Source organism: Chlorocebus sabaeus, chromosome 26, assembly GCF_047675955.1.
Source record: "Chlorocebus sabaeus isolate Y175 chromosome 26, mChlSab1.0.hap1, whole genome shotgun sequence".
In the NCBI taxonomy this organism is placed as follows: domain Eukaryota; kingdom Metazoa; phylum Chordata; class Mammalia; order Primates; family Cercopithecidae; genus Chlorocebus; species Chlorocebus sabaeus.
Window position 1 is genome coordinate 1,700,276 of NC_132929.1, and position 12,609 is coordinate 1,712,884.

The 12,609-nt window shown below is 43.3% G+C and overlaps 1 protein-coding gene across 1 annotated transcript in view; it reads right to left on the reverse strand.

The window, feature by feature from the left end:
- GABRG3 (gamma-aminobutyric acid type A receptor subunit gamma3) overlaps positions 1 to 12,609 on the reverse strand; it is a 566,143-nt gene that overhangs the window by 498,716 nt on the left and 54,818 nt on the right. The window contains exon 3 of the mRNA XM_008017336.3: positions 10,395 to 10,462. Within this exon, the coding sequence (XP_008015527.3) occupies positions 10,395 to 10,462 (68 nt within the window). The remainder of the gene's footprint in view (positions 1 to 10,394; positions 10,463 to 12,609) is intronic.

Here is a 12,609-nt window from a genome sequence, read left to right on the forward strand (position 1 = left end):
ATTCCCTCCCCTGCTGTGTTCCCATTGTGCACTCCAGCATCTCGCACAGAGCAGGCACTCAGTCTTATTTATTGGATTAGCAAATGCTGTTAGGATGTGAGTCACCCTTGACTTCTCCCACTCCTCAATGCCTATGTGCATTCATTCATGTCTTGGAGGTTCTATTTCTCGAAGCCACACCCTCTTCTGCAGCCCGCTGCATTTTTTCAGACCCAGAACTCACCATTTCTCACCCTAGAGTTCCACATTTCCCCTCACATCTCCGTAACTCAGCCTCTCCAGCCCCCACTGCCATCCTCCACGGAGCTGCCCGAGGGGCTTCTGTGAAAGATGCACGCCAGACCCCGCCCCATAGGGCCTATAACCGTGCCTCGTCCTGTCCTTCTCCAATCCCGCTGTCTGCACACACCCAGCCATGGCAAAATCCACGTGGCCCCCTGTCTCTAGGCAAGCAGGGCCTGTGCAGGGGCTTGCAGCAAACCTGTCAAGGTGAAACGGGAGAGTTTCTTCAAATGTGCTAATAGGGGACCCGATCCAACAGCCCCACCTTTCCGCAAAAGGCGTTTTGTGGAACATAAAGATGGTTCTCTAGTCGGAGGTACATTATGTAGCTCACATTGTGAAGAAGGAGGAAAATCAATTGTGAAATATCCAGTCGAAGTGCAAAAGCTCAAGATGAAAGGAACATAAGAAGCTATTCACACAATTGAAGGACTCAGTGCATGAGATCGCTGCTAACAAAGATCCGATATCTTATCATGATTGCCAACATCTCAGTGTCCTAAATCACTGAAAAGTTCCCATTCATTCCTACAATGGGCAACACCCCATCCTACCAGGTGGCATCTCTAATGACATTTTGTATAAAATGGTGAGAAGTTCTAAGACACCAGAGGACAGAGAAAAGAGGACACGGAGTGTGAGTTTAAAATTCAGCAGTTTTACACGTCAGATGTGCCTTTTAGCTAACACCACCCAGGTTCCCGTCTGCTTCCAGGGATGGAGACGTGTGCGTGGTGGTCCCTTCATCTTCCAGACGGACGGCCTGTGGACTCTCACAGGAGTCTCCTAAGCTGTGTCGCTCCATTACCTGTAAGCTTAGGTGCCGAGAGTCATGGCCTCATAGGTTTAAGGTCAGGATTACATCCTCCAAACAGCAGAAGCCCTGGACTCAGTGTTAGCCAAGACACTGGAGCAAGGGATGTCCATTAACTAAGGAAATTGTGACCTGAAGACAGTGGCGTGCAGGCATGTAGAGCAGGTACATGTTCACACAGAAAAACGGCCCAGCGGGCACGCACGTGAGAGGTAGAGGCAGACAAGGATTGTTATCCATTCACTCACTTGACACATATTTACAAGGGCCTCTGGACTGGATGCTTCGGGTAGGTGAGTGATCAAAAAGACATGTGGGCCTTGGTCCAGGGCTCATGGGCATCTGCCACACACCAAGACTCGGTGGATCTCAGGCTCGAAAGCCTTTAAATGTTATCTTCTTTCTTGTTCTTGTAGATTTTTTTTTAATTTGCAGAGATCATTCCCACACACCTTGTGTGGCTCCTCCAGGGTATTACTCGACTGTTTTGCTGACTAACATGTACATCTTAACTATTATTGTTCCTATTGTCATTGGTGGTGTTACTCGACTGTTGTGCTGACTAACATGTACATCTTAACTATTATTGTTCCTATTGTCATTGGTGGTGTTACTCGACTGTTGTACTGACTAACATGTACATCTTAACTATTATTGTTCCTATTGTCATTGGTGGTGTTACTCGACTGTTGTACTGACTAACATGTACATCTTAACTATTATTGTTCCTATTGTCATTGGTGGTATTACTCGACTGTTGCACTGACTAACATATACGTCTTAACTATTATTGTTCCTATTGTCACTGGTGGTGTTACTCGACTGTTGTACTGACTAACATGTACATCTTAACTATTATTGTTCCTATTGTCATTGGTGGTGTTACTCGACTGTTGTACTGACTAACACGTACATCTTAACTATTATTGTTCCTATTACTCGACTGTTGTACTGACTAACATGTACATCTTAACTATTATTGTTCCTATTGTCATTGGTGGTGTTACTCGACTGTTGTACTGACTAACACGTATATCTTAACTATTATTGTTCCTATTACTCGACTGTTGTACTGACTAACATGTACATCTTAACTATTATTGTTCCTATTACTCGACTGTTGTACTGACTAACATGTACATCTTAACTATTATTGTTCCTATTACTCGACTGTTGTACTAACATGTACATCTTAACTATTATTGTTCCTACTGTCATTGGTGGTGTTACTCGACTGTTGTACTGACTAACATGTACATCTTAACTATTACTGTTCCTATTACTCGACTGTTGTACTGACTAACATGTACAACTTAACTATTATTGTTCCTGTTGTCATTGGTGGTATTACTCAACTGTTGTACTGACTAACATGTACGTCTTAACTATTATTGTTCCTGTTGTCATTGGTGGTATTACTCGACTGTTGTACTGACTAACATGTACGTCTTAACTATTATTGTTCCTGTTGTCATTGGTGGTATTACTCGACTGTTGTACTGACTAACATGTACGTCTTAACTATTATTGTTCCTGTTGTCATTGGTGGTATTACTCGACTGTTGTACTGACTAACATGTACGTCTTAACTATTATTGTTCCTGTTGTCATTGGTGGTATTACTCGACTGTTGTACTGACTAACATGTACGTCTTAACTATTATTGTTCCTATTGTCATTAGTGTGGAAAGAGTTATTCTTCCAGGGATGAACCAAATCTTGAACACACACACTTAATGTGCAAAGGTATTATTTTTCACTTCTTTTTTAAAATAAAATAAATAACACACTGACCATGTGGCCATGGGCAGAGTTCTTCATTTGACCGAAGATAAAAGGAGAGCATTAAGAAAACTGGCCCTGAGTGACATGCGCGGCCTGAATTCTTCAGTGACGGACTATTCTCTAACTCTGCAGAAAGAGGGTGACAGGAGACCACAAAGTCAGAGGAGATGTACACTTTCCAGAACAGAGAACATCAAATTAAGGCACCAAAACAGGCCTCTGTGTTTTCATGCAGGGCGACTTGTGTCAGCTTTTCATACTGAGAAGTCATGGTGAGTTGGACGGTATCTCTCAGAGTTTAAGGCGGATGACAATGATCTGGAGATCCTGTTAAAATGCAGATTCTGATTCAAGGAGATCTGGGGTTTGGCACGATTCTCTGCATTTCTAACAAGCTTGCCAGTAATACCAATTCCTCAGGTCCAAAGGCCGCACTTGTGAATAGCAAAGAGGTAGAACACTGAGGGGAGAATTCATGGATGACACAAAACTGAAAGTTTCACAAAATTTACAGGATGTAATATAATAACAAGAATAGCAACAACAATCCTTTTTGAACATCTACTATATACTATATTAATGCATAAAACTACAAAAAAATCTATGACAGCAATAAGATTTTTTCACTTTTCAAGTGGAAAATGAAATAGTTTTCATTGCATAAAATAATATTAAAACCACATATAAGACCATTCTCTTAAACAACTGATAAGGGCCACATGCTTTTTTCATCTAAAGCTAATATTGCTAAAAGAAATACATAATTAATATCCTTTAGTGTCCTTCAAAGCCTCACTATTGTATAGGAAAAACCTGAAAACACTGGACCCTAGAAAATCCTCTTATTTGCTAATCTGAAGGCGGTTCAGGAGGTTACCAAAGGAACAACAAAAAAAATCTCCCAGTCATATTGTATCTGCTTTGACTCTGCTCCAACTTACTTCCTGCTAGCTATCCAGAATCAACCCTTATCCCACCTAAACTTAAATTTCCACACCGGTGATGTACGGCTAGGATGGGACAGTTCGCAGTAGACTGGCACTCTCACTAAGAGCTAGCGAGAAAGCTAAGCAAAAATCCATTTGAAGAAGCCACAAACAGAGGCAGCAGGCTAACCATGGTAAACTTCTCCTGCACGCCACTTCCCCCCAGAACTTGTCTTCTTCTCACAAGGTATGTAATGTGAAAACCTGGACAGAGAGAATAAAGAACCCAGGAGAGCTTGAAGAAAAAACTGGCCAAGGAGTCAAAAAAGGAGGGGCCACAATTTCTGGGAATATGAATGTCAGAGAAGAAACCCAACCAATGCTGGTTATGTCCTCGACACATTTCCTGACTAAGTTGTACAACATAAGAGGTTTAAAAACAATTGTAAAAATGGCTTAAAAAGAAGGGCTGTATTTTCAGCATTTTTTTTGGTGTTGACACATTCCAGGCCCTCAGTTGGGATCTCTGGGGAGCTATGCAGAAAGGTGGGGAACCAGAGCCCAGAGGAGCCTCAGCAAGACTGCAGGCCAGCCCCGTGCCAGCTCAGACCTCCAGAGAGGCAAAAGAAAACCACCCAACGCCTCTACAAATCTCTGTACACAATGAAAATCGCCAAGAGATATGGTTTGGATGTTTCATCCCCTCCAAATCTCATGTTAAAATGTGAATCCCTTGTTGGATGTGGGGCCTGGTGGGTGGTGTTTGGGTCATAGACATGGATCCCTCATGAATGGCTTAGTGCTGTCCTCATGGTAATGAGTGAGTTCTCACTGTTAGTTCACAAGAGATCTAGTTGTTTAAAAGAGCCTGGCACCTCCTCCTTCTCTCTCTTGCTCCCTCTCACCACTGACAAGCTGGTTCCCCCTTCACCTCTGCCATGATTGGATGCTTCCTGAGGCTCTCATCAGAAGCAGAGGCTGGTGCAACGCTTGTACAGCCAGCAGAACTGTGAACCAAATACACCGCTTTTCTGTATAAATTACCCAGTCTCAGATATTCCTTTCCAGCAATACAAACAGACTAATACACCAGGCATACCAACTAATAGAAAGAAGCAAGAAAACAGACACTAGAAATGGAACCAGAGACGGCAGCAGGGACTTAATGGTTAATGTGTTCCAGAAAACAGATTGCAAAATGGAGAATCTCACCAGAGAACTGACATACATTAGAGAGAATCAAATTAAAATTTTGGAACTGAAAATATAGTAATTGATATCAAGAACTCAATAGACAGCTTTAAAAGATCACAGGCCAGAGATGAAGAGTGACTTCGTATGCTGAAACATGGAGTGCAAAGGAAGAAAAAAAAATAGCACAAGCATAAAAGCAAGTGGGTCCTGGGAGAAGCAGGTAACCTTCACATGACCAGAGTCCTAGAATGGTGCCAAAACAATATTTTAAGAAATAATGTCCATTCTTTATCAAACACTGATGAAAGGTATCAAACTACAGATGCAAAAACTGCTGTGAACTTTATGCAGGAGAAATGCAAAGAAAAACAAAACAAGGTCAGGGGCACCATGGTGCTTTAGCTGTCACTTATTTTAAACTTTCCTGAGTTTAGATAACTCCAAAAGAGTTCCACAAAGCAATAGCTCATCCTCCAGTAATGACCAAATGGAATTTATCTTCCACAGGCCTTAATCAGGACTTGGTGTCCTGGCTTCACTTCTTAAAGCTTCAGCCACAAGTGGAATGGAGCAGAGATAAGGTTTGAGAGGCTTCATGTGTTCTCTTACGATTTCTCTGGCTGCATGTCATCTTTTAAGTTTCAAATGTGTAGGTTATGTATCATATAATGGAACATATCGTGGTGATGTTGGACCTGTCCCCCAATCCACAGAGCCATCCCATTAATTTCTGGTAACACATGGTCACGTTGTAGTCACATCACACTGACTCACTACAAGTCTTAGATTTCCTCAGATGAATTAGTATCAGTACTTTTTTAAATGAAGGAAAAAAGCTATCTCACAAGGCTGCCTACTCTATAATTTGAAGTACACGACATTTTGGAAAAAGCAAAACTATGGAAACAGTAAAAATATCAGTGGTTGCCAGTGTCTGGGGAGAGGAAGGGATAAACAGCTGGAGCACAGAGAATTCAAGGGCAGTGACACTACTCTGTAAGATACTACAGGGGCAGATACACAGCATTACACATTTGCTGAAATCCATAAAACAACACCAAGAGTGAATCTTAATGTAAACCATAGGCTTTGGATGATAAAGATAGATTAAGGTACATTCATTTATTGTAACAAACACAATACACTAATTCAAGATGTTAATAATAACGTGTTGTGTGTGTGTGTGTGTGTGTGTGTGTGTGTGTGTGTAGAGGAAAATATACGGGGGAACTCTACTTTCTGCTCAATTTTTATGTAAACCTAAAAATGCTCAAAAAATAAAATTTATTAATTTAATTCTTAAAAAAAAAACACAGAAAAGCAATCCTAACACTGGATCACACTGAGCCCTTTGTGTCTTGAGTTCCATGTTAAGGCTGGGACCCTACAGGTACATCCAGCTGCTGTGTGTCCACATCGACTAGGAACAAAGCCAGGGCTTTGCTACCAAGCAGGTCACACTCAGAACCTTGCCCTAAGATCTCCGCCACAAGCTTCCGCTGACTGGACACAAACAAGCAGAAAGGTCAATGCCTTCTCCACTATGGTCCTGTCAAGATTAAAGGATTTGGGGTCAACAGCACAGAGTAAGTGTCAGAATGCTGGTTTTCTTCTTCGCTTGCCTACAAGGCTGCTTGAAGTGGATATTCTCAAAAACAAACTCACAAGCTCCCTTGCACGCAGCCTTCCCGTGTGGAAACAAACCGTGCACACTTTCTATGACGAATGCTGCACATTGAGGTGTGTGGCAGCGATAAAGGCAGAGGGCTATGAAAGCTTCATGTAAAGAAGTATTCCCCTGGTCTCGTTTCTAATCTCCGTAACTAGAAAAAGCATACACAGCTCCAGTATAAACAAGACAAAGATAATCTATCAAACAATAGATTGAGATGCAACTTCATTTCCACTCAGCAGAAGGAATGTCTGAGGCAGAATCTTCAGTGTTCACAATATCAATAAAAAGCAGAAAGTGTGAGAGAAGGAGGAGGAAGAGGAGGAAGGAGATGAAATAGTCATTGCTCCCTGTTTCATTGATTGTTAAACGACTATGTGGACAAGAAGCCATAATTTTACCAGGCTTTGCCTTTGTGGTCAAACCCCCAATACAAATTTACATCCTTAAACCCTGTCTGCATCTCTAGAGTGTGCTTCTTCCCATCTTGTGTTCTTCGATTGTTTTAGTCTTTCTTATATTCCTTTTTACGGCTAACTCAATCCCCAATACCCACCTACACAGTCAGTTCTCTACTTTTACAGTTTTATTGTTTTTTCTAAGATCTGCATTTCATTTTTAAGTCCTTTACTTCTTTGAAAATTATTTTGTTTGGTTTCACAGACATAGCAGGTCTATGCGATGCGCTCGGCAATGTGAGATGCCCTTATTATTCCGGTCTCCCAGCAAAGCATTCCCAGCGCAAAGGTTCTTCCAGAAGTGGTCCCCGAGGCCTCTGCCTCCTGAAGGCTTTTGAAACGTCCCCCAGGCCAGCCAGAGCCTGCCAGCTCCGTCCGGGCTGCTTAGAAAGGAACCTACCTCCACTCTGGCACTCAGCCCATCCACAGACTCGCCCCACCAAAGCAGGCCTTGGTTCATCGTGTCTCACCTTCACCCAGCACGGGGCCTCACATTGGTCGCATGGCAAATGCGCGTGAAGGAAGAGAGAGAGACACAGAGCAATTCACGCAAGGAGAACATGGGAATTAAACCTGTGAATGTGCTAGCGTGTGTGTGCCTGTGTGTGTGCGTGTGCTACGTGTGTGCACACATACGTGTGTGTGTGCCTGTGTGTGTGCATTTTAAACACATCCTTGCTTGCCCTCTATGCTTTGCTGAGCCAAGGTAGGCTAGTAGTACGCTGTGTCTTCTTCAGGAAATCAGACTCTAGAATGGTCCAGACAGTGCCATCCCTGCTGAGCACTGACTACAGCCTCGGTGCTGTTTGCAGAGGAAAGCACTCGTTAGCATTCGGCTTCCCCAAGGCTGCAAGCGTCAGCTGCTTGCAACTCACACAGGAGCAGGCAGCCACATTGGCTCCCCACCCCTCCAGTAGGGTAGAGAGCCATGCTAGGAAGAAAACCAACTGGACTACACGATGTTTCCAAATATTCAGGGCAAGTTTTACAAATGAGACCGTTAATAGAAGAAAGCTTTCTACTCCACATCCTGCCACAGCTCAGCCTGGGAAACCTGCTGTGACAGCCTCCAGATGAGCAGGACGCTGGTGCACACGTGCTCTTCTCTGGGGCCCAGGGTTTACAATGCCCCCGGCCATTCTAAGGTCATTTCTCGCCCCACAGGGAAGGATCAGAGTTCATGATTTCAAGTCCCTAATGTGAGCTCTGTGTCATCGTGTAGTTTTTGTTTTTTTTAAGGGAGAGAGGGGTCTGACTAGCGATCTTATTGATTTTTTTTTTTTTTTAAGATGGAATCTAGCTCTGTCACCCAGGCTGGAGTGCAGTGGCTCAATCTTGGCTCACTGCAACCTCCGCCTCCTGGGTTCAAGTGATTCTTCTGCCTCAGCCTCCTGAGTAGCTGGGACTACAGGTGCCTGCCACCACAACCAGCTAATTTTTTGTATTTTTAGTAGAGACAGGGTTTCACCATGTTGACCAGGCTGGTCTCGAACTCCTGACCTCATGATCCACCTGTCTCAGCCTCCCAAAGTGCTGGGATTCCAGGCGTGAGCCAACGCACCTGGGCTGGATTTGAACCAATCTCATGAAATATGACCTGCTCAGATCTCTGATGGGAAAAGGTTTTCATGGTTTCCAAATGCAGGGATCTGTTTTGGACGGAGAGAAGGCTGAGGTCTGACTATCAACTGCAGCTTCAGGGCCTCGGTCACGGCTCCCTCTGTGTGCCCCTCCAGGCATCTCTCCACACACCACTCCCTCTTCCCCAGCTGTGTGATGCAGTCTGGCCTCCTGTGTCACCAAGGACCTTCACACACTATCCCACCTGGCAAACGCTCGCCTATCCATCAAGTTTCAGACGAAGAGGACCTCCCTGGAGACTCCCTTCCACTCCTGCAGCCATATCACCCTGAAGCAACCTGTCATTCACTAGCCTCCTTCTCCACAACCCGTGATTTCCACACGAAAATTCCCGTCGATTCCAATAACAAAGCCTAACACAAGGCACAAAGTAAATTCTAAAGCTAAAGACCTGCATGAAAATCCCTCTATGTGCATATGCAACTGACTATTCCTGAAATAATTCTGTAACCATATATCCAGGAAGGCACTTCTTCTTTGAGTGTTAAACATAGATACATGTTAGACATAAAGGTGTTGAATACACGGCTGTGGAGCAAATGCAAGAAAATAAAACTCCAGCACAAGAAACATACATAAGAAAGGGTTACTCTATGCAGTCAACTGAATAATGGTGTATCAGGAAAAGGGAATATTACATCCACAACTTGATTTTAATATACAGCCATCTGCAGCACATAGGTTGTGTGAAATAATTCTCCTTTATTCATTCCACTTCTTTGCTCCAGTTTAGGGATGATATGGAGATTTTTTAAGTGAATCACCCATAAATATAACTTTACCCCTGCATGGAACCCTTATATCACCAGAGAAAAGAACACTTTTAAAAACTGGCAATGAAAAGAAATGATTTTGCTACTAATTTTGGAGGGGTTATTTCCATCCCCAGAACACTGCAGTGAAAAGAAGACATTTAAGTCAGCATTTTGGCAATTCCCCTCCCTCGGCCTCATATGTCTCCCCGGATCAGGAGCAAACGTGCACCAGGGAGCACAGGCAGGACCTCTGCAGGCGGCAGTTCCTGACAACGCTTCGGGCTGCAATTGCCAGGCCTGCTCGGGGATCCTAGGGACTCCTAGTAACCCTTTGCTGGCAGGTGGACTGTGGCCTTCAGCCCACTAGGGAAGGCTTTCACCCTAACGTATTCCAATATCCCCACACTTGCTTCATGGCCAGGCACTTTCGCACAGGGAAGGACCTTCTTTCACATCCAAGAGTTCTTGAGCTTAATTTGCTTATAAGCCTGTGGGAATAGCCTACTCGGGGGAAGCACATGTTTGATCCCATACTGAAAAGCAGAGGCAGTTTATTTACTCTCAAAGTCCAAACTGAAGACGAAAGTAAAATCTGAGTGATCTAGAATCCTTTCCTAAGAAACACTATACAACACAGGTCTCTTAGATCATGAAAGAAGAAACTAAAAGTGGAAATGTACTACTGCCACAAGCTCTATTTCTTCATTTTTTTTTTACCACTTTCAATATTTCAATAAGTGCTACAGATTTAAGAAGTCAGGGTGAATTTTAAACCTGCATGATAAATCTCAAACAGAAATCCACAATGAGAATGTAACAAGAAGAGGTGTAACAGCCGTTAGATCAGAAAATAAAGGAGCTTCTTACCATGTTTATTGATGACACGGGGCCAATGCTGTTAACATAAATGTCAACGTCAATTACGGTCGGTTTTACTGTGGAGAAAAATACATGGATGTTAATACTTCGTGCCGGAGAAAGACAGGGGAGCATATTCAAGTCCCAAAGTCTCATACATAGCAACACAAGGACATGCTGGAAACACACATGGGCAGGGCTTTCTCTGGGACTTCTCTAGTAATTACAATTCAAGCCCTGCCTTTCTTTTCAAAAGTCTCCAAGGACGAGAGATTCTTACTTGTATCTTTTCAGTTCCAGGAAAATAGAATATTCATACACTGCAAGTTGCCAGTCACAGAAGACTATAAAGATACACCGTAACTTAAGCTGATTTTTATGGCAAAGATAGGAGACACACGGTGAGCTACTGCATGAGTAATTTAATGTCAAAGTTTTGCTCTAAAGCTCAACACAAGACAGGAGCAATGTCAGTAACGTTGTTAGGTTATGTGTCCACCACACAGCTGTCTAGCTATCCTTCCAAAGCAAAGCAACTCAAGGCAACGTTCTGGTGAGTCTACACACCAATAAAAAATGAGAAATATTATTTATTGTTATCAATATGACTTAAAGATACATATACGCACAGACATCACAGAGTTTAAATCCAACTCAAAACACAACGGAATGTTAGTAAGGCAAACAATTACTGTTTCAACTATGAAGGCATAACATTTATATAATCACAGGTTGATCTCTCTAATGCCTTTTATCAGAGGCTGCCCTAGCTCATTTGGCTTTAAGGGAAACCAGTTTCTGTTTTTATGGCAGCAAAAGAACTAAGCAAGCCTGATCATGAGACAGCTGAGCCCACGGACCTCTGAGTCGGAGGCTGGTGTCCTCTGAAAGGAGGACATTCCCTTCACTCTCCACTCAGTGACTGACAAAGGATGGGGCAGAGCTAATTCCAGAAAATTTCTGCCCAGGAGGAATATGAACAAGACTCCTGAACCTCTCCCCATGATACAGACCGTTTCTATAGAAACAAGAGTGTCATCTATGCAATTATGTCAATGCGTTTCCTTCAATTGTGCTGAAGGACTCAACATTCACAAATGGAATTCCACACTCTACTTCTGAAACAATGAATGGCAGCTCTGAGCTCTCAGTCTCTTGTAAAAGTGCACATCCACTGGTCTGTGCCCTGGGCAGTGATCCCCAGACCTTCACATAATGAAAGCAATGATAATGAATTTGAACCAACTCCTACAATGTCTGTCAGTACAGCCAAGTCATGTGAGCTGCAAGAGCGGCTGGCATTTTGGAAAACGCCCCAACACAATTCCACGCACGAAATATACAGTGCTTAAGTTTCATGAAAGGAGTATTCTTCATTTTAGACTGAGCTTTGCTAACTGCTATGGAAATTACGTAGCATCTTTCTTCAAATTATTGGATTCAACAAGTGTTCCATCTCCAAACACTGCAGAACCTTTGATTGTGCTATACCAAAGGGTGTTAAGTCAGTTGGTTACGGACCTACTTTCAGCAAGAGAGTTTTCTGGTTGTTTCATACAAGTTATTAGACTTTGGGCTTCCAGAGCTTTTTATATCATTAAATTAAAAGAACCAACAAACATAAAGCCTTAACTGCTTGCAGTGAGAAGCAGCAAACGTAAGTGCAACAGTGCAATGAAGGGTGTAAGAGATAAGAGTTTGCAATAAGTGTACACACACACACACACACACTCGCAAAATGCCAAGGAAAATGAAGAGCTTTTAGTAGAAGCTTCTTTCTTTGAGACAGGGTCTTGCTTTGTCTCCCATGGTGGAGTGCAATGGCGCAATCTCAGCTCACCGCAACCCCGCCTCCCAGGTTCAAGCGATTCTCCTGACTTAGTCTTCCAAGTAGCTGGGATTACAGGCGCCTGCCACCACACCCAGCTAATTTTGTATTTTTAGCAGAGATAAGGTTTCACCATGTTAGCCAAGTTGGTCTCAAACTCCTGACCTCAAGTGATCTGCCCACCTCGGCCTCCCAAAGTGCTGGGAATACAGGTGTGGGCCACCGTGCCCGTAGATGGTCTTTTAAGCAGCGTCAGGCTAACGTAAATGAAGCACTAGAATAGTGGCTCCGACAGTAGAAGCCAGGAAGGAGATTGGCCTCAGGCAGCTCAAGGTTTATGATGCAAAGACTCAAGGCTAAGCCCTGACAAGTGATCTTCCACAAAGTTGCCAAGAC